This window comes from Sminthopsis crassicaudata, chromosome 5 (assembly GCF_048593235.1).
Source record: "Sminthopsis crassicaudata isolate SCR6 chromosome 5, ASM4859323v1, whole genome shotgun sequence".
Taxonomy (NCBI): domain Eukaryota; kingdom Metazoa; phylum Chordata; class Mammalia; order Dasyuromorphia; family Dasyuridae; genus Sminthopsis; species Sminthopsis crassicaudata.
In genome coordinates, this window is record NC_133621.1 from 64257804 (window position 1) to 64280323 (window position 22520).

The 22520-nt window shown below is 32.2% G+C and overlaps 1 protein-coding gene across 3 annotated transcripts in view; it reads right to left on the bottom strand.

Annotated features, from left to right (window-relative positions):
* Window positions 1-22520, bottom strand: part of MPP7 (MAGUK p55 scaffold protein 7) — a 237113-nt gene that overhangs the window by 99916 nt on the left and 114677 nt on the right. For 2 of the 3 annotated variants that reach the window (XM_074267009.1, XM_074267010.1), the window contains 2 exons: window positions 14448-14525; window positions 11297-11377 (listed from right to left, as the gene is read on the bottom strand). The exons of the other annotated variant lie outside the window; for it this stretch is intronic. In XM_074267009.1, coding sequence (XP_074123110.1) covers window positions 11297-11377; window positions 14448-14525 — 159 coding nt within the window. The remainder of the gene's footprint in view (window positions 1-11296; window positions 11378-14447; window positions 14526-22520) is intronic. 3 annotated transcript variants of the gene reach the window in all.

Consider the following 22520-nt stretch of genomic DNA (forward strand, 5'->3'; position numbering starts at 1 on the left):
GCTTTTCTTTCCCTCAGGTTTAAGCAGAATTCTATACAAAGTAGGATATTGACAAAATGTTTGGAATGAGTCAATAAATAATAGTATCAATAAAGATTCTAACAAAAATAACAGTATTTGCTTTAGAAAAATGTTTAAATTATAATTATATGAAGAAATTGCAAAGTTTAAAAGCAAATGCTTTGAAAAGAAAAAACATTGCACAGGATTTTCTCCATTTTTAAACAAACAGAAAACCAAATAGTAAAATGGGATCAGTCATAGGCCTTTATGAATTAAAAGACAGATGATGAATTATCCCTAGACAAAGCTTGGAAGAAAGATGTTTCATGATCTGTTGTGCCTGATACCTTTTTTTTTTTTTTTGGTTAATTTTATTATTTATTTCAAACTAATACACAATAAGAAAAAAAAAAAAAAAAAGACTGCCACATATATAACAGACCATAAGAGGATTTGATATAAAACAACAAACTTCCATTTCAAGAAAACCTATATAATAAAACTGTACATTTTCAAAGCTGCCAACTTTGCTTCCTTGTAGGTTTTCTTTTGTTCCCTGCAGTGTACTTTTACTTTATTTTTCCCTCCTTCCTCTCCCCTCCAACCTAAAGAAGGATTCAAATAACCATGGATATGTATTTGTGCATATATACATAAACTAGTTATCTATAAACATACACATATATAAATAAGACCATACTGTGCTTATTTCTATCTATCATCTGTTCCTCTAAGGAAAAACAATATCATCCTTTATAGTCTAAGTCTTTCCATGTTTTTCTAAATCAACCTGCTCATCATTTTCTACACTACTACAATATCTCAACTCTGTCTATGAAAGTTTCTCCCCATTTTTTTGCATTCCCTCTATTCTTGGCTACATAGATTTTATTTATACAAGAAAAATTTTAATTCAAAATAATTGAAATTATCCATTTTATACTTCAATGATGCTCTCAACTTTTAATATAATTTAAGGTTTGATACTGATGAATCTGCTTCCTTTACATCTTTTTTGGCACTTACATCAACTGATGCTGAGTGAAACAAGCAGAACTAGGAGATCATTATACACTTCAACAACAATACTGTATGAGGACGTATTCTGATGGAAGTGGATATCTTCAACATAGAGAAGATCTAATCCAGTTTTAATTGATCAATGATGGACAGAATCAGCTACACCCAGAGAAGAAGCACTGGGAAATGAATGTAAACTGTTTGCATTTTTTGTTTTTCTTCCCAGGTTATTTTTACCTTCCGAATCCAATTCTTCCTTTGCAACAACAACAACAACAACAACAAAATTCAGTTCTGCACATATATATTATATCTAGGATATACTATAACATACTTAATATGCATGGGAATGCCTGCCATCTAGGGGAGGGGAGGAGGGAGTATTCGGAACAGAAGGGAGTACAAGGAATAATGTTGTAAAAAATTACCTATGCATATGTACTGTCAAAAAAAGTTATAATTATAAAGTTAATTTTAAAAATTAAAAAAAAAATAAGTTCTGCTATTTGTGTTATAAATGCCTGAAAGTCTTCCAGTTCATAAGATGTCCTTTTTTGTTTCAGCAGAATTATATTTAACTTTGCTGGGTAAATTACCCTTGATCATAACCCCAGTTCTTTTGATCCACAAATATAATATTCTAAGACTTTACAATTCTCCAGCATACTGACTACTAGGTTTTGTGTAATCTTTATTGTAATTCCATGATACTGAAATTGTTTTTTCTTGTTGCTTCAAATATTTTCTCCTTAATCTGGGAACTTTTAAACTTTAATATTTCTATTAAATTTTCCTCTTTGACATATATGTGCCAAAATGTTTGTGGCAGCTCTTTTTGTTGTAGCTAGAAACTGGAAGATGAATGGATGTCCATCAGTTGGAGAATGGTTGGGTAAATTGTGGTATATGAAAGTTATGGAATATTATTGCTCAGTAAGAAATGACCAGCAGGAGGAATACAGAGAGGGTTGGAGAGACTTAAATCAACTGATGCTGAGTGAAATGAGCAGAACCAGAAGATCACTGTATACTTCAACAACAATACTGTATGAGGATGTATTCTGATGGAAGTGGAAATCTTCAACATAAAGAAGATCCAACTCACTTCCAGTTGATCAATGATGGACAGGGGTAGCTGCACCCAGAGAAGAAACACTGGGAGGGGAATGTAAATTGTTAGCACTAATATCTGTCTGCCCAGGTTGCATGTACCTTCGGATTCTAATGTTTATTGTGCAACAAGAAAATGATACTCACACACATGTATTGTACTTAGACTATATTGTAACACATGTAAAATGTATGGTATTGCCTGTCGTCGGGGGGAGGAAATAAGGGAGGGGGGGTAATTTGGAAAAATGAATACAAGGGATAATATTATAAAATATATATATATAATAAAAAAAAAATTAAAAAAAAAAATTTTCCTCTTTGGATCTCTTTAAGATGGTGATCTATAGATCTTTTCCATTTCTGCTTTGCCTGCTTGTTCTAGAACTTCAGGACAATTTTCCTTGCTAATTTCATAATGTATCAACTCTTTAAAATTGTATTTTTAAGGTAATCTTAATTCTTTTATTATTTTTTCAAGTCTATTTTCCAGATCACTTGTCTGATGAGATGTTTCATATTTTTTCTTTTTTTCCCCATGCTTTTTCTTAGCTTCTTAGAATTTTGTTAGCTTTCTTTTGTCTAATTCTAGTTTTCAAGAAATTTTCTTCCTTAAATTTTTAATGGTCTATTTCAAGTTAGCTAATTTTCTTGATTTCCTTGGATTGCTCTTATTATATTTTTCATCATCTTTCTTATTTGGTAATTAAAGTCCTGTAAGTTCCTCCATGAACTCATTTTGTGTTTGGGACCATTTAAGGTTTTTCCTTGTAAAAGGAGTGGGTATTTTTTTTTCCTATTATCTTCTTTTGAATAAGAAACCATATTTTCTTTATGTATGGTTGGATTCTTTCTCTTTTACTTACTCATTTTTATTTTTTAATTTTGTTTTTAGCAGCTGTCAGTTTAACCCAATTATAGTCCAGAGGTATATGGAACAATTCCCCCTATCTCAGGTCCTTTTTATTTTCTAAATTTTCTACAGTGTGTCCTGGGACTCAACCTTGGGCTCTCCTCTCTACTTCTAATCCATGGCTAGGCCCCCTAGCCACACTGTCCAACAAATAATCTTGCTCCCTATAATTCCCTAGGTCTCTCTACCCTGTAACTGAAATCAGGGACTCTGCTCTCCTGCAGAAGGCCACAGCCAGCAGTGCTACTCGAGGCTTCCCTAACCATGGGTGCCAGCTCCCTCTCTCCCACAGCCACAGCCTGAACGCCTTTGGTCAGCACAGCTGTGCTTGGCATTCCCCAGCAGGGGAAAGTTCTTCAATCTTCTCCTACTATGCCATCAGACTCCCAAACTGTCTTTGAGAAAGTTTCCAGAAGTGAGGCTATCACCCAACCCAGCTGTTCACAAGCTGCTTGTTTATTCTGCAGTCAGCTGAGAAGTATTTATATTTCACTCTAAAAAGTATAACATCTTATGACATAATATAATACTACTTTACATTTATCTATATGTGTGTGTGTGTGTATACACTATGAACATAAGAGAGAAAGAAATGGACTAAGATTTGTTTAATAGCAAAGAAAACAGCTTAATGGCTAAGAAAACTATTTCATTAAGGAATACTAGAGATTTGTTTTTTATCCTCGACTCTGATGCCTCCTTTCAATACCTGTAAGAGTTCTCTCTGCTGAAAGATGGCAAAAGATTTTTGGATAGATCTATACTAACTTGGTATGTATACTGCTGGAGTTTCCTAAGAATCAAATGACTTTATATAATATTTTCTTTATATTGTTATCACTCTTTACTATTACTAACAATAACTTCTTTAAAATACCAGAAATTCTGCAACTACTATAGCTACACTTCACTGATCACACACTTCATAAGTGACCCTACTAGGTCAAACTCAGATCCCTCTGATTTCTGATATAGTGCCTTTTCAACTATAGCTACTGATGTCAATAAAAGTTTTCTGTAACCGTAATACTGCATGAATATAAGCTTCCACTGCTACTGACACATAAATAAAGCAGTGGATATATGAACTTATCAGGGCAGGTCACAACAATGATTATCATAACAGAAATTAGCTCATATGATTCTCACAATAATTCTGTGATGCAGATGAAACTGACTTTCAAAGAGGCTGTCATATGGTTTTACTGACTCTAAGACTAGTATCCTATTCATCATACCAAGATAGAAGAGAAGAAAAGAAAGATGAAGAAACACCACTATTACATAAGTATTAAAAGAAATGCTGAGAGAAAAGCGTTACTGGATTACTGATATTCTAAAGATTGTCTTTAAAACCAAGCTTTGAAAAATCTCACATAAGGGGGGAGGGGAACACCTGTCAAAATAAAACACAGACACAAGGTAAAAACATTGTTGAAAGGAATAAAAAACAAAACTAATGCAGTAAAGAATGATAACAGGAAAACATCCAAGAAGATAAAAGGACAATTGGAAGCAATACAGGAAAAATTTCCTGATCATTAGGATATAAGATTAAATGTCAAAATAATTGGCAGTTCAAAATAAATCAAAAAAGAAAAGAATCTGAACATTATGTTATAAGAAATAGTCCAAGAAAGCATCATCGAATTACCAAGACAAAAAGCACTCTTTAAATAGAAAGAACACATAGGGTTCCAGCAAGGAGAAATCCAAAATGCAGCTCACTGAGACACACAATCGCCAAGTGTCAAAAATATAAAGAAAAACTCCTTTAAGCCATAAAAGAGATTATGTATCAAAAAGAATCGAGCATGATCTCACCAATTTCTCAGCAAAAACTTAGGAAGACAAAATTTAAAATATTATATATATATATATATATATATATATATATATATATATATATATATATATATATATATATATATATATATATATATATATATATATATATATATATATGTATGATTAAAAGGCATAGATTCTAGAACAACTCAAGACCACAAGCTCACAGGATTAAAATAGATAAATTTTTTAAAAAGCAAAAAGGACTTTTTTTTAGTTCATCTTAGAACTGGAGGAAAGATACTAAAAAAGGAGATGCTATAATTTGTTTATAGTTGAGATTAAAATATGACATTAAAAAACCAAAATGATAATCTGATATTTGTTTTTCATTCTTCAAATAACTAGTAAAATAATATTAATTAGGTGAATTTTTGCAAAAAGCTAAAAACAAAAGGATAATCACAGATTGAGAAATGGTCAACAATCTGCTGTATATGAATGGAAGGAATGTAATATTACTCTGCTGCAAAAAATCATGAATATTATTAGTGCTAGGAAGTCCTGGAAGATATGCAATGATGCAAAGATAAATAAGCAGAACCAGGAAAATTATATACACAATAACTTCAACTATGTAGATAATAACAACAAAATAAGAACTGAATACTATGAAATTATAATGAACAAGCTTGAACACAAAGAGGTCTCCCTAAATTTACCTATGAAATTGAACTTTTTGTATCCAAGTGTAAGACTTCACAATGATCCCCAATAAATTTAGAATTATTGGGCTCAGTACAATGCTCTAGCTCATCAGAATCACCAAGGTGACTAGCATATAGAAAATCAGATAACCCTCTAACCTTGGTATCCTCAGCAAAACTGATGAATTTACCTATGAATGTCTGTGTCCAGGATACTGATAAAAGTGTTAAACAGCATGGTTCCAGATTATAGGATAAAAAAAAAAACAGGAATAGACATTTTCTCCTGTACTCACTAATCCTCACAAATTCAAAAAATTAAGTAGGTACAAGAAATTAAGCAGTTGTTCCTACAGGATAAGACACAAAGAAGCCTTGCATGGTAACAGCCTTATTAATTAAAAACAGAAAGCACTAATTCTAATACCCTCACTCATCAACCCCCATATGCTCTGGCAAGGTACAAAACTAGAAAGCTTATGCACATATATGTGTGTGCTTTATTACAGAATTTTGCCCCAGAGATTGTTTTCAATACTTCCCTTCTAATTGTTCAGTACTTCCCTTCTAATTTCAGTTGCATTAGTTTTGTTTGTTCAAATACGTATTAATTTTGTTATCAAAAGTATCTCTTTTGTCTGCTGAATGAATATATTCTCTCTTACTTCTTTGATCCATAGATCCATAGATCTCAAAGATAAATTCTTACTGATTACTCTAATTTATTTACTATGTTATCTTTTGTGCTTATATCCATAGTTATTTTGGTATATGATATAAGATGCTGATGTATATCCTGTTTTCTCCCACAATTATTTCCAGTGTAGCAGTTCTTGTTGAATAATGAATGAGTTCTTAGCCCAGTAGCTGAGATTTTTGGTTTTACCAAATAGTACACTAATGTGTTTACTTGTTTTGGTATGTTTGTTGTATATGATCTCTCACAATAACTGAACTCTCCATTTTTTAGCCAGTATTAGATCTTTTTTTTATGATAAATGCTCTTAAGTCTAATTTAATATCTATAACTGCTAGGCCTTCTTTCATCCTACTTTTTTTCCCCACAATGCCATTTGAGATTCTTGACCACTTGTTTCTCCAGAAAAATTTCAATAGTATTATTTCTAACCTATTAAGTGTTAATTTGGTAATATATAACTATCACAGTATGAAATTTTTACTGTTAACTTATTCTTGAACATTAAATATTTGTCCAATTATTTAGATCTATCTCTTTCTTCTATAAATAATTTTGTAATGGCATTCATATAATTGTGTACATCTTGGTAAGATTCTGAATGATTTTATATATTCTACAGTTATTTTAAATCAAACTCTATCTCTTTCTACTAAGTTTTGCTGACAATGTGCAGAAATGCTGATGGATGAAAATATATTGTATATCCTGCTACTTTGCTAAAATTATTGATTCAATTAATTGCTCATCAGCACTCCAGGATTCTGAGGAAAATCTGTCATCAGCAAAAATGTTGATTTTCTTTTTAGCTAGACATTCCCTCAATTTCATTTTCTTATCATATTAGAATAACTATTTCTAACAAATTGCAGTGATGATAATGGACATTCTTGCTTTATTCCTGATCTTATTAGAAATGCCTCTACTTCATCTTTATTACATAAAATTCTGGTTCTTGTTTTAAATAGATCCTTCATATTAAGGAAAGGTCAGTTTATTTCTAAATAACTTTTAAGAGGAATGAATATTACGGTACTTTCAAAAGCTTTTTCTTTAAAAAAGATTAAATAAATATTTATTGGGGCTTTTTTGAGGGGAGGTGAATTCATTACCAGAATTTCTCCTAGTATCCCTTACCTTTTCACTACCCAGAGAGTCTTCCTTAATAATAAAGAATATTTTTAAAGGAGAAAAAGAAGGAAACCAACCCAGTAAAAAGAGATCTATAAATCCCAAACAGCTAAAAATATATGCAGAGTTCCACCTACCTATACCTACAAAGGGGCATCTTCCTCAACTATGAATTTTTTTTTTTTTTGCAATTTCGTATATTTACTTTCCACTGTTTTGTGATAATTGTTCTTTCTATTTAGATTGTTGTAATCATTGTGTATATTGTTTTCTTGATTCCACTTGTATTACTTTGCAATCAGATCATATTCCATACTGCAATGTTCATCATATTCATTTTTTCTAACATCACAGTAATATTCCATTACATTTATGTATGTAATTTGTTTATCCATCCTTCAAATGATGGGCAGTTTCTAGTTCTTTGCTACCACACCACAAAAAATTTTTTTACAAATATTTTATTGTATATAAGAATTTTCTTGTATCCCCAGTGTTGACCAGAGTCCATACCATAGAACAGATACTTAGTGGTTAATGATTTATTCAATAAACAAGGTGGTTGATTACTTCCAAAATGCAATGGTTTCATTTCAGTCTTTATCCTCCTTGATCTTTCCCTACCTGAAACTATTTGATCCCTCCTAAACTTCCTGCCTGATCTTACTTTGCTCTGTGTCCATGACAAGCTCTCTCCTACTTCTGTCCAGCCCCTCAGACGCACCTTTTTTATTATTGGGATGCTTTTTCTTACTCCTTTTGTCTCCTTCAGTTTGAATGTCCCCAGAATTCAGTTTCCTCCTTCTTTCCTCCTTCTCCTCTGGTCTTTTCAGTCCTCCCTACTTCCAAAGCTTTAGTTATCATATTAATACAAACAACAAATTTGTTTTGTACAACTTTTAACACACACTTGCTAGTAGTGTGACCTTGGTCCAATCACTTAACCTGTCTCTGCCTTAGTTTCTCATCTGTAAAATGGAATAATAGCATCTACCTTCCAAAGATTGCTGTAAGAATTAAGAGAGATAACGTTCATGAAGCATCTAGCACAATGCCCAAGTGCACAGTAGGTCTATACAAATGCTAGCCATCATCATCATCATCATCATCATCATCATCATCATAACTGTTGTAGTTAAACTTATTTTCCAACTCCCTCCTCAGAACCTTTATTTGGTTATCATTGTTGAACCTTGGAAATTTAACTTGTCAAAATTGAATTTTAATTTCCACACTACTGTTCACATCATAATCTATCGTCAGTCACTCAGGATTGAAAGTTGAGAGGCATTTGTATCTTTCTTCTCTCATATTTTTCTTTAAGTTGACAAAATCTAATTACTTCCCAAGTTATCAATTTTAAAGAGAAATTTCCCTATCTGCCTAGACTAGAAGTGCAGGGACTACTAATGAGCACAATTCCACTTATTGGAACAGGAGCTTTGACATGCTCCATTCTCCAATATGGGTCAGTTCATCCTTCTTTAGTCAAGTAACTTGATATATTAGTAGAAGAACCAGGTATGTATATGAAGTAGGGTGTGTCTGCCCCTATTTCTAGAGGTTTAACAAATTAATAACAAACATAGTGCAGATATTTTAGGGGCTTAGTCTCCTGAAACTCAGAACTTCTGAGCTCAAGAGATTTGCCTGTTCACCCTTTCACGCAGCCTGCTTGTACTATTGATTATTATTATTATTATTATTATTATTATTATTAGCTTGTACTACCATTTCCAGATGCAAATGTAAAAAATTTCCATCTCTTCAGTATCATGATCATCTATGCCTTCTTTGTTGCCAAAAATAACTTAATTCAGACATCACTTGTGCATTTCAAAGCCTACTTTTTAAATTCCCCTGAAATATTAATAAATAATATTAGTTTGTTCTAAAAAGCTCTTTCCAGACTCCTGGGAAATACCCCAAAAAAGATAAGAAAAAAAGACTTTCCTTAGGAAAAATGGATTAAGGGTTATACCCAAGGTTGTTTGGGGTTTTTTTGGTTTTTTTTTTTCCCCCTGAGGCTGGGGTTAAGTGACTTGCCCAGGGTCACACAGCTAGGAAGTGTTAAATGTCTGAGACCAAATTTGAACTCAGGTCCTCCTGAATTCAAGGGTGGTGCTCTATCCAATGCGCCACCTAGCTGCCCCCCAAGTTTTTAACAAATAAGAATTCTAGACTTGTTTACTTCATGGCCCCTAAAATAAACTGGGAGCAGGATCCGTCCTGCTCCATGGAAAAAGAATTAAGATATGTTTTGAAGGAAATGGATATCTTCATTTATTCTAGGACTGAAAGGAGTAGCTCACAAAAGAATGAGATTGCTATTCAATAATTCTGCAATGTTAACCCAAATGGTATTTTCACATATTAAGATTTCTTCTTCAAGATTATGAGTTATCTGAAAATCACCTTGAGAGAGAATTACACTGGAGAACATGTGGAACTATGTCAGTTTGGATATCTTTCTCCAATCTAGAAATATCTGGATAATAGATTAGTGTGAAATTAAATAAAATTATTTTAGCAGACTTGAGCCTAAAATCGCAGGATATAGTATAGTACTGATAATTTTTATTTTATATCCTAGACTAAATAAACTCTAGGCCTGAAGTTTTCTGCTCTGCAATTAACCCTTCGAGCAGACAAGAAAGTCATCCTGTTAACATATTAATATATTAGCATGGTCTTATCATATCCTTACTCAGAAACTTTTATATCTCCATATTAGATTCTAAGTTCCTTCAAGTCAATGACTATGGCACTTCTTAGCTTTGCATCTCCAGGACCTAGGATAGCATCTTACACATAGTTATTGTTGAGAAAGAACAAATGTGTTAGTTGTACAAGTCATAACTAGTTTAGATACACATAACAATTATATTTTAAATGGAATACTAGAACTGCTAAGTCTGAAACACAGCTATAGAATTAAGAAAAGAACGCAAGGTGAATGTGCAAAGTCTCACTTCCCTCAGTTGCTCCGCTTGGGTTCAATCCCAGGAACCTCCAGCTTTTCCTGGATTGGCTCCTCCCAGGCAAGATGTTTCAGTTCTGGCATTCAAGAACTATTGGAGATAGCCTCCCTCCTGTAACTGGAAGACTGAGCAGTTTACACAAGGCTCAAGAGTTGTCCAGTCTTCTTTTCCCTTCCTCCTAGCTTTTTTGCTTGGGTCTGATTCTCCATACATCTATCCCCTCCATCAGGGATCTTTTGGTGCCCTACCCCCTTCTCCTTTTGGCTTCCTTTTGTGTCCTATCTTCCTTCAGTTGACTGGGAGCTCCTGAAGGGGACCAGAATTATTTTTATTTCTAGTTCTTCACATAGTGCCTAGCACTAAGTACTTAATAATGTTTCTGACCAGTAAGCTACCCACTACAGATGTTTGTTAATTAATTTTAAATAATGGCAAGATAATTTCCAAAACTTTTGCACAGCTTTATTATCTGCGGAACACAAAATATTTGATAATAACAGTTAATGTGAGTGGAAAAGATACTGTAAAAACATTGTATAAAAACAACATATAGAAAGGTAGGTTAATTTTCCCAAAGGGCTGGAATATCACAAACTGTAAATGGAATATAGACAAAACCATTGGTAGTTTTTTAGAATTTAAACAACTAAGAAATGAAAAGTAATAATTTAGAAGTTAAGATATTTTCTTTATACTGTTTTTTTCTTCCAGAAAGCCCAACTAAACTTCAGAGCTCCCAACTAAAGCACTTTTACTTTTCATTGTTACAATACTCTAATCCAAAAGTAATATCAATTATTTTTCCTTTGATGGGCTATTGCTATTAAAACCTTTTATTCTTTTTAAAACTACATTTGAAAGCTGCTTTCTAAAGCAACAAAATCTTGTCCAATATGAGAAAAGAGAGGTTTTTTACATGGATATGTCAGATATAATGTGTCCTCACCTGGAGATTGGGTTTTGACAGTAATTTCAACAGCTCTCGGATCTCACTGTTCAATTGCTTGCTCTGCAGTTCTTCAGCTAGCTGTAGGGGAGATTGAATTGACACCAAGAACATTAACAAGGACACTTTTACTCAGGGTGTGAAAATTCGGAATCTATCTTATTCAAGGTTATTACTTTACAGTGTGTTTAAACAGAAGCCAGCATGAAGAAAAACAGACTATCAATCACTGCTCTTCCTTTTAGGTTCTCAGCAGATCAATTTAAGCCAAGTTGTTAAGTTCAGTTTCAGTCAAGTAATCATATCTGGCAATAGTGCAGCCAGATCACATACTGATTTATTGCAATGAAGGCAAATCCCAGTACTTTATTTAAGTGAACAGTCCTTTGCATGTAGACAAAGGACTGCTTATAAAAAGGAATGGATCAAACTTTGACACTGTCTATTAAGAAATAGCTTCTGAATGAGGTGGTGAAAACCACACTGCTTCCAAAAACCTACAGAAGCAATGCTGTTTAGTACAATGGTAAGGAAGGACTGGGCTAATTAAGTACCTAAAATCTGTGGTTTAATACAAAGAATCTCAGCATAGACCTTAAATGTGCCTCAGGATCTATTGTATAAAAAGTTTTATATAACTAAATCATATTCAAATTTAGGCTTCCAGATATTTTATTTTGGCAAAATGTTGCAAGATGATTTTTTTAAAAGGCAATTTCAGCAATATTATTTCAGAAAGACTCTAGCATTATAGTACCGATTACATTATAAAGCCTACTTTATTAACAAATGTCCCTTAAAGTATATGCAAATTTCCAATTTAAGTCTAATTTTTCTTAAGATAAAATTAACTTTAAAAGTAGATCATCCTTCCTAAACAGTAATAGAAAAAGATGAAATATCTCTGAACAAAATTATATCTAAAAGATATTTACATATTATAACAAGAACTCATTTTTTCAAGGCAACATAAAATTTTAAATATTTTCTAAAATATATATATATATATATTTTTTTTTTAATTTTTTTTTTTTTTGCTGAGGCAATTGGGGTTAAGTGACTTGCCGAGGGTCACACAGCTAGAAAGTACTAAGTGTCTGAGGTCATATTCGAACTGAAGTCCTCCTGACTTCAGGGTTCGTGCTCTATCCACTGCGCCACCTAGCTGCCCCAGGTTCAATATATTCTTGATCTGAGTTTTAACCATACTTCTACCAGCCATCTTTTCCAGCCTTATCTTATGTTATTCTCTTTCACACGAGAGTTCCAACACAAATAGATAATCCTCCAAACATTAATTGTTTGCACTTGCCTAGAGTTGTAAAACACTCTTTCCCCCTTTTTAGCAACTCCATTATATTCTCCTGTGTAAAACCTTACATGATTTCCCATAAGTAAAATCCTTTACCCTCAGATCTGACATAGCAATCATAAATACTGAATTATAGTATTAATATCTTATTCTAGTAAAAACTTTAAAGTTTGATTACAGGGCCTATGCCTTGCTTAATTTTATAATTTTTTTCAATACCAAATACATACATGGACTCTTAAGGATTTAATAATTGCTTACTTATGAATTAATTTCATGCCATTTTGGTAGGTTTTTATTAATAATAATACTCTATTTTGCCACAACAGCATCAAAGTCTATATATTTTATTAAAACGGCTTTTCAGCTAGGTTTCATACTGAGGCAATAGTACAATAACAATAAGATGCCTAAAGATTCAAATGATATTGGAAAATAAAATATTTGCCAAATATATCAAATATGTAAATTTAAACATTTTGATTGTCTTTAAAAGATTATGTCTTGGAAAAGTGTTTTAGGAACTGTTTTAGAGAATTGCAAGATGATGGGTTGCAACATCTTTATTTTAATCTTATTAACCTTAATTTCAAAAAGGCTTTCCCACATACAGACAATATTATGAGATTTCATGGTAGAAGGTTTGAGTGAGATAGGCACACAGGTGATATAGTTTAATTGCAGGTAAATAAATTAGTTTTTCATTAAACTATCACCCACTCTATTGCTTGTAAATGAAAAAATAGAAATAGTTTGTGTCCAAGCAATGTGACTGTCTCGAAAAGCATCATCTATATGGATTCTAACTATAATTATTAATGCTTTAGATGTATAATTTATTTCCTATGCTACTACCTGAAATTTACAAATCTAATCAAATATTCTAAATATTCTCTAATGTACATTTTAATTTGAATTTAATTAAATGTTGACTTTTCCTAAAAAGAAAAAAGTTTTGATAAACAGCGAGCCAGATTTTATTTAATTAATCAAGTAAGTTAACAAGCATTTATTACACATCTAGTAAGTCCCAAGCACTGCACTACATTCTGGGGATATAAATAGAAAAGATGACACAATTCCTACCTTCAAGTAACTTGCATCTTACTAGAATAATTATTTCTCTACTTCATCTAGTTTAGCATCATTCATAACTTACCCAGGTGGGAGCAGAATTTATCTAAATCCCTGAGTAAGGAAGAAGAAATAACACATCAGATCTCTCACAAATTCTTTTTAAAATGCAGTTTTAGAAACAGGAAATTAACTGTTCCATCAATGCCTATGACTTTAGTTTCTGGTCATGAAGGAAATTTGGAAAGAAATAATATCCATAAATCATTACTATGCTTTATAATGGGTAATATTTTTTTACTTATTTTATATGTCTCATTTCTGTATTATCCGTCATTTTTCTTGCTCTGTCAGCAATATTGCCATCTCATTTGTCTTTAATTTTCTAAAGCATACCTCTTGTCTGTGACTTTCTCAAAATACTAATAGTTGACAGTTTCAACTTTCTCAAAACATTAATACTCGACAGTTTTTTTCTCCCTCTAGAGTTCCAATCCTATAAGTTATATAACATAGTTACCAAAAGAGAACAAGAAGTTATCTAGGAAATATGTTTTTAGAACAGAAAAGTAAATAAAAATCAAAGTAATATCAGCAATGTGCTCAGTGATAACAGGATCTTTGGAAACATTTGGAGATTCTTGTGATTTCAACTCAAAGGATTAAACTTACATGTTTGTATTAAGATGCTAACTTAAACTGTCTCTGCTAACAGACAGTTTTTTGGGAGACTCAGTACCAGTGATCTCAGCAAGGAGCACTTACATCATTTGCCAAGGCTGCTGCACCATGGAGGATGGGCAAAGGATTCTGTTTCTCATAGTAGTGTAACTTTTCGTGAATCTATAAAACCAGTAGAGAAATAGGTTTATTTGTTAGCAAATGGCACGTGATAATTAAATTTTTTTTTGCACAAACTAATCTAATTTTTTAAACAAAAGAAATATCTTCATAGAAAAAGAGCATGATAAATATAAAAATGTAATTTGTCTTTTTATGCTGGTAGAGTGTTAAGAACATGAAATCACATGGAAAAAATGTTCAAGTCATTAACCCACAGAAAAAAAACTAATGAATATGAATTTTTTTCAAATTACTAAGGTCCATGATTCTACTATTTGGCTAAATTCTTTTTCATTTATTTTTATTATTCTTGTTTCCAAAAATTTGGAATCTATTTGCCTAGAGTAATAAGATATAAGAATAACTAATATTTAAGAATACATGCTAAAATGTAAAAACATACACATGTTGAGTTTTTCAATAATTATTTTTTAAAAGTGAACAAAACTGAAGGTTGAATTAGATTTTTTTCATTATTCAAGAACAACAATATATTTTCATCCTTTGTAACTCAGTTACACAAAATCCTTTCAAAACTTAAATGTTAAATTTTAATGGAAGAAACTAACAAATGCATGATAACTTTAAGTCATATTTCATCTCCCTATTTTTTAACATTTTCTATGCTATTTACTATTAAACCTTCATTTGTAGAAATTTAAAAAGAAACTGCACTATCCATGTAAATAACATTTCGAGCTTCACACTTTTTGTGTATAAGGTAAATATGCCTTGTCAGATACTATAGGTTTCAAGTATACTCAGAGGTTAAAAAAAAAAAAAAGATATTTTAAAAATATATACAAAAATCAATATCACGTCTTTATTGACAAAACATTACTGGGAGCAAAATACTTTTTTGGCAATGAACATAAGAATAGTAAGGAAAAAAAAAAATTGAAATCATAATGGCTTTACCAGAATATGATGGGCTACATTTGTTTTTCTTTCCTTTTTTTTTAACCAAAATAGTAGAAATACTTTGTCTATAATCCAAAAGACACAATAAGAAGAAAATAGAAAGATTTGATGAACTAAAGCAACAAGGATCTACAGCTTAGCTTTTTTTTTTTAATAAAGGCTAAATTATGACTATATACTCTGCTAAGATTAATCTAGTTTATTTCTAAACCTGTTTGTCACTTGCTTAAAATTTTTTTAAATTATATTTTATTAACTAGCTAATTTTACTTTCTATTAACTTAGCCTTTTAAACATTATTGAGAGATATTTCTATTTTGAAATCAATTTTCACATCTTCTATACTCCCAAAATATTATTAACCTAAATTTCCTATATTACATATTATTGTATTTTCTTTTAAGGAAGTGCTAGGAAAAATAGATTTGAAATTGCGTTAAATGTTAATTGTAATTGTAAATTGTAAATAATGGGAGTATTCTGAAATAATCTGATCTTTGATTATGTAAATTCTCCCTTATTAGAAGAAGATATTGCAACCAAAAAATTATTCAAGAACTGAAACATAAAATTTATAATGTATTGGTAAATCTTGAAGCAGAAAGTTCAAATCCTACCTCAGAGTCTCGTTACCTGTGTAGCCCTAGGCAAGTTACTTAAATTGGCAATCCAATGAGAAGGAAATGACAAACTCTAGTATCCTTGTTAGAAAACGCAATATGAAGGAGATACAAGTAAACAATAACAATAAATTCACTTAATAAAAGTGAATCTACCAAATATATTAACTATGTAACAAGTATATATCAACTATGATAGCTCATCTTAAAATTTCCAAATTTTTCTAATAGCCATTAATTGATTTTGATCTCTAACCTGGCTAGAGAAATCAGTGTAAATTATATATCAGTGTGAATTTGTTATGGAATGGTTAAACCAGTGTTAAAAATAATGCAATTTTTATCTGGAACTATGCCCAAAAAGTTATCAAACTGTGCATACCCTTTGATACAGCAGTGCTACTACTGGGCTTATATCCCAAGGAAATACTAAAGAAGGGAAAGGGACCTGTATGTGCCAAAATGTTTGTGGCAGCCCTTTTCATAGTGGCTAGAAACTAGAAAATGAACGAATGCCAATCAATTGGAGAATGGTTGGGTAAATTATGGTATATGAATGTTATGGAATATTATTGCTCTGTAAGAAATGACCAGCAGGAGGAATACAGAGAGGCTTGGAGAGACTTACATCAACTGATGCTGAGTGAAATGAGCAGAACTAGAAGATCTCTGTACACTTCAATGTTGTATGAAGATATATTCTGATGGAAGTGGAAATCTTCAACATAAAGAAGATCCAACTCACTTCCAGCTGATCAATGATGGATAGAAATAACTACACCCAGAGAAGGAACAATGGGAAATGAATGTAAATTGTTAGTACTACTGTCTATCTACCCAGGTTACTTATACCTTCGGAATCTAATACTTAATGCGCAACAAGAAAATTGGATTTACACACATATATTGTATCTAGGTTATACTGTAACACATGTAAAATGTATGGGATTGCCTGTCATCTAGGGGAGGGAGTAGAAGGAGGGAGGCGATAATTTGGAAAAATGAATACAAGGGATAATGTTATAAAAAAAATTACTCATGCATATATACTGTCAAAAATGTATAATTATAAAATAAAAAATAATGCAATTTTACTGGGCAACAAGAAATTATGAAAATTATAAATAGAGATTAATGGGAAGATATAGTGAAGGATGCAAAGTAACACAAGGAAAACTATATGTTTGTTTATATATAGTGAGTACAATGTAACTGGAAAGAGGAACAATAAAGGGGAAGGGACAGAGTGAGAAAAGAAGGGAGGGAAGGAAGGAGAAGGAGTTATTGGCAAAATAGGAAATGAAGAAGTCATAACAAGTACAAAATAAAAGAACAAATCTACTATATAGTTATGTATAAATCAAATGGAAAACCAAGAGGAGAATTACCCAGAAATACCAAGTGTTCAAACTAGTGAAGTGAATGGAAGCAAAAAGAAGCTAAGTGCCTTGCCTAGGATTGCAAAGCTGGCAAATGTCTGAGATAAGATTTGAAACCAATTCTTCCCAACCCGGCCTAGCCCTCCATCTACTGAATTACCTGGCTCAAACAGGGGAAAAAAAAAAAAAAGAGGCAAAATAAAAATTAAAGTAAGTAATAAAAATCTTATTTTTTAAAAAAACAGCAAACTAGCAAGGGCACAAAGAGTAGGAAACTATAACAGATCTGTACCTTGTCAAAGGTGCAGGCCAGGCTCCTGACCAAGATAACAGAACTCCCCATCTCCCTCACCCCCTAATCATATTCACAGTCTCACTGTCCAAGAGAAGAGACTCGCAAGGAGGCAGCTAGGTGGCACAGTGGATAGAGCACCAGCCTTGAATTCAGGAGGACCCGAGTTCAAATTTGGTCTCAGACACTTAACACTTCCTAGCTGTGTGACCCTGGGCAAGTCACTTAACCCCAGCCTCAGAAAGGAAAAAAAAAAAAAAAGAGAAGAGCCTTGCCTAGTTCAGAGGACCCGCTGGAGTAGCTACTGATCTGTTTCCAAGGGTACCCCATTGTGAGAATAACATATCAATGCTAATTATTCCTATTATTTTCACCATCTTTCAGTCCTATTTCAAATCAAGCCTTGATACCTTCAATGAAGTCATTTCTTTAAACCCAAATTTTTCTCATATCTTTTCCAACACCAAGTATATTATTAGTTATTATTCAAGAATTCAAACATGTGATTGGTATGCAATGTATGAGTGGGAGTGGGTCAGTTTATGATGTATCTTATGGCATTTCCATTAAGGGATTGTTATACTACTGGGAAAGATATATATATACTTTTTATTTTGAGTATATTTAGAGCTATCAAGTTTAACAACAATCAGGAAAAATAAAGTAACTTTAGATCATGTTACATGAAAAAAGATGGGCACAAGAGAAACTTGATAGCAGTGGCAGACTTTATATGATCTAGCCACTGGTTATCACCTTGATAAAACAAAGTACGGAAATACTGATTTGTCCAGTGTTCCTACAATTTGACAGTTATCCTCAGGTTCTACTGAACAATTTAGGCAGTATCTTCTACTTTTGCAAAACTACATTTTAAATTATCTTCTGTAATTAACTGTGAGTTTAGACAAAAGAATGGAGATTATTTTAATTCTAGAAAGAAACTTTAAATCATTCTAAATCTATATATTCTAAATCTGCGAATTACAAAAAAGAAAAACAAAATATTTCCATAGAAATAGAACATAGTTTATGTTTAAAAGATCTTGGTACTCTGTTCTAACATGATAAATTTTAGGGATTAATTATTAGGAATTCCTGATTCGTCACTGATGTAAGCATAAAAAAAAAAAAAAAAAAAAAAAAGTCTACCATTAATGAACATAATTTTGAATTATTTGGTTGGTTATCTGAATTATGTTATGAACAAACTGACATTGTCTAAGAATTACACCTTCCAGGTTAATATTCCTAAAATAGGATTCTAGATTAAAGCAAATATTACAGTATTTGAATATAGTCAAGGTACTCAAATTTCTCCCCACTCCAATCTATCCATCATTCAGCTACCAAAGAGATTTTCCTAAAGCACAAGTTTGTCTTCTTCCTTATTCACAAACTTGTTCTCAGCTGTTTTTGAGGACAGATCTGGAGTCAAGCCTCCCTAACTCCAGAGCCTGTACTCTATGCACTTGTCCACCCAGCCACTCTAGCTTACATCGAAGAAAAGGGTCAAAGCTTTCTTTACAATCCCAGGATGGAGCACAGGCCCTTACACATACAGTAAGTAACAAATGCTTCTTAAGTAACTGTCTCATGCACAGCTTCTGAATTTATAGAGCAAATAAAAGAAAGTAAATGTTATATTTGTTTTGGGTTAGGGTAAAATGAAATCCATTGTGAATTATAAATATTTGGTTTGGCTTTTTTAGTGCCAAATCATCTTATATTTAAATAAAAATAAAAAATGATGTGTGTGAGAGAGAGATAGAAACATCAAGAGGGGGGGGGGCAGACAGACAGAAACAGTGGGGGGGGAAGGGAGAGGGGGGAGAAGGAGATATGGCCAATACATTTAAATAATCCTCATATGCAGAAACGACTTTATAGCATCATAATAGTACAAGTTTCCCCCCAAAGCTGAAATGTTTCATTACTGATATATTTACAAATTCTATTTTTATAAGCCTTTATTCTACCATTTCCCATACTCATTACTATATTTCTATCTAATCATTCAAAAACCAAATTCTCAGACTAAGTACATTTTGGAATCAAGCCACTATTGCTAATATCAATATCATTTAGTATTCTACTTGGACAATTTTTCTTTTATTCATATGTCCCATGTGTTTGTTCAACTTCAATGTAACTTTTGTCCATTATTTTTCAAACTGTTCTATTGCTTTAACTATTCATAAAAGACATTGTTACTTTTGACTATCTTGGACACCTTGGACCTTGGACAAATAAGTCATTGTCCTAAGTAACAGAGATGAAAAGACAAATCTCTGTTCTCAAGGAACTAACATCATACCAAAGACAACATATGGAAATATATATAGACTAAAGGTACTTAAATATGAGAGAGCTAATAACAAAAGGCAACAATAATTAGAGTCCTAAGAAAGGAGTTAAATACAAGTCTGGAAAAGTAAGTTGGAGTCATGTTCTGACGGATTTTAAGTTAGATGTGTATCATATTTTTTAATAGCTTTTTATTTTTTCCAAATTCATGCAAATATTGTTTTCAACATTCATCTTTGCAAAATTTTATGTTCCAAATTTTTCGCTTTCCTTCCCGCCTTTCTCCCCCTCCCCTACACAGTAAGCAGTCTAATATAGATTAAACATATGCAATTCTTCTAACATATTTTCATTTTCATCATGTTGTACAAGAAAAATAAGGGGGGAAGAAATATGAGAAAGAGAAAAAAAAGCAAACAAACACCATTACCAGTAGATGAGAGAGAGAGAGAGAGAGAGAGAGAGAGAGAGAGAGAGAGAGAGAGAGAGAGAGAGAGAGAGAGAGAAAAGGTGAAAGCACTATGCTTTCACATTCAGTCCCCACAGTCCTCTCTCTCTGGGTGCAGATGGTACTTTCTCTCACACAAGTCTATTGGTACTGGCCAGAATCACCTTGTTGTTGAAAAGAGCCATAGTTGATCATCATATAATCTCGTTACTGAATGCAATAATCTCCTGGTTCTGCTCATTTCACTAAACATCAGTGCATATAGTCTTTCAAGGCTTTTCTGATATCATCCTGCTGATCATTTCTTGTAGAACAATAATATTCATTACATTTACATACCATATTCAGCCATTCTCCAACTGATGGGCATCCACTCAGCTTTGAGTTCCTTGCCACTACAAAAAGAGCTGCCATAAACATTTTTGCACAAGTGGGTCCCTTTTTCTTTTTTATGATCTCTTTGGGATACAGGCCCAGTAATGGCACTGCTAGATCAAAGGGCATTCACAGTTTGATAGTCCTTTGAACATGTTCCAAATAGCTCTCCCAAATGGTTGGATCAGTTCATAATTCCACCAACAAAGTATTATCATCCCAGTTACTCCACATCCTCTCCAATACTTATCACTATTTTTTCCTGTCATCTTTATCAATCTAAGAGATGTGAGGTGGTACCTCAGAGCTGTCTTTGCATTTCTCTAATCAATCGTGATTTAGAGCATTTTCATATGAATAGAAATTCATAGAAATAACTAACTTCTTCATTTGAAAATTGTCTATATTCTTTGATCATTTATCAATTGGGGAATGGCTTGTATTTTTATAAATGTGAGTCAATGATCTATATATTTTAGAATGAGGACTTTATCAGGAACACTTAGTATAAACGGTTTTTCCCCACTTTCTGCTTCCATTCTAATCTTGGCTGCAGTGGTTTTATTTGTACAAACATTTTTAAATTTAATATAATCAAAATTATCCATTTTGCATGTCAAAGTGTTTTCTACTTCTTTGGCTACAAATTCTTCCCTTCTCCACACATCTGAGAGATAAACTATCCCTTGCTCTCCTAATTCGGTTGTTGTATCACCCTTAATGTCTAAATCATAAACTCATTTTGAGCTTATCTTGGTATAAGTGTTGGTCAATGCCTAATTTCTGCTTTACTATTTTTCAGTTTTCCCAGCAATTTTTGTCAAATAGTGAGTTCTCATCCCAGAAGCTAGAATTTTTAGGTTTATCAAATACAAGATTAGCATAGTCTTCTGAACCTAACCCATTCCACTGATCAACTACTCTATTACTTAGCCAGTACAAAAATTTTTTTGATGACTCCTGCTTTATATAATACATTTTTAGGTCTGGTACAGCTAGGCCACCTTCCTTTACTTTTTTTTTTTTTTTCTTATTAATTCCATTGAAATTCTTGACCTTTTGTTCTTCCAGATGAATGTTTAAAATTATTTTTTCTAGTGCTATAATTTTTGGGCAGTTTGGTATAGCACTGAATAAGTAGGTTAATTTGTGTAGAATTGTCAGTTTTATTATATTAGCTCTACCTACCCATGAGTACTTGATATTCTTCTAATTGATTAGATCAAACTTTATTTGTGTAAAAAGTATTTTTGTAATTGTATTCATATAGTTGCTGACTTTGCCTGGGCAAGTAGACTCTCAAATATTTTATATTTATTTACAATTATTTTAAAAAAGATTTCTGTATTTCTTGCTGCTTAACTTTGTTGGTAACATATAGAAATATTTACAATTTGGGTTTGTTTTATATTCTGCAACTTTGCTATAGTTGTTAACTGTTTCTAGTAATTTTTTAATTGCATCTCTAGGATTCTCTAAGAAGACCATCATATCATCTGCAAATCACCATTTTATTTCCGCATTACCTACCTGATCTCCTTCAATTTCGTTTTCTTCTCTTATTGCTAAAGATAACATTTCTAGTACACTATTGAATAGCAGTAGTGATAATGGGCAACCTTGTTTCACCCTGATCTTACTAAGAAGGCTGCT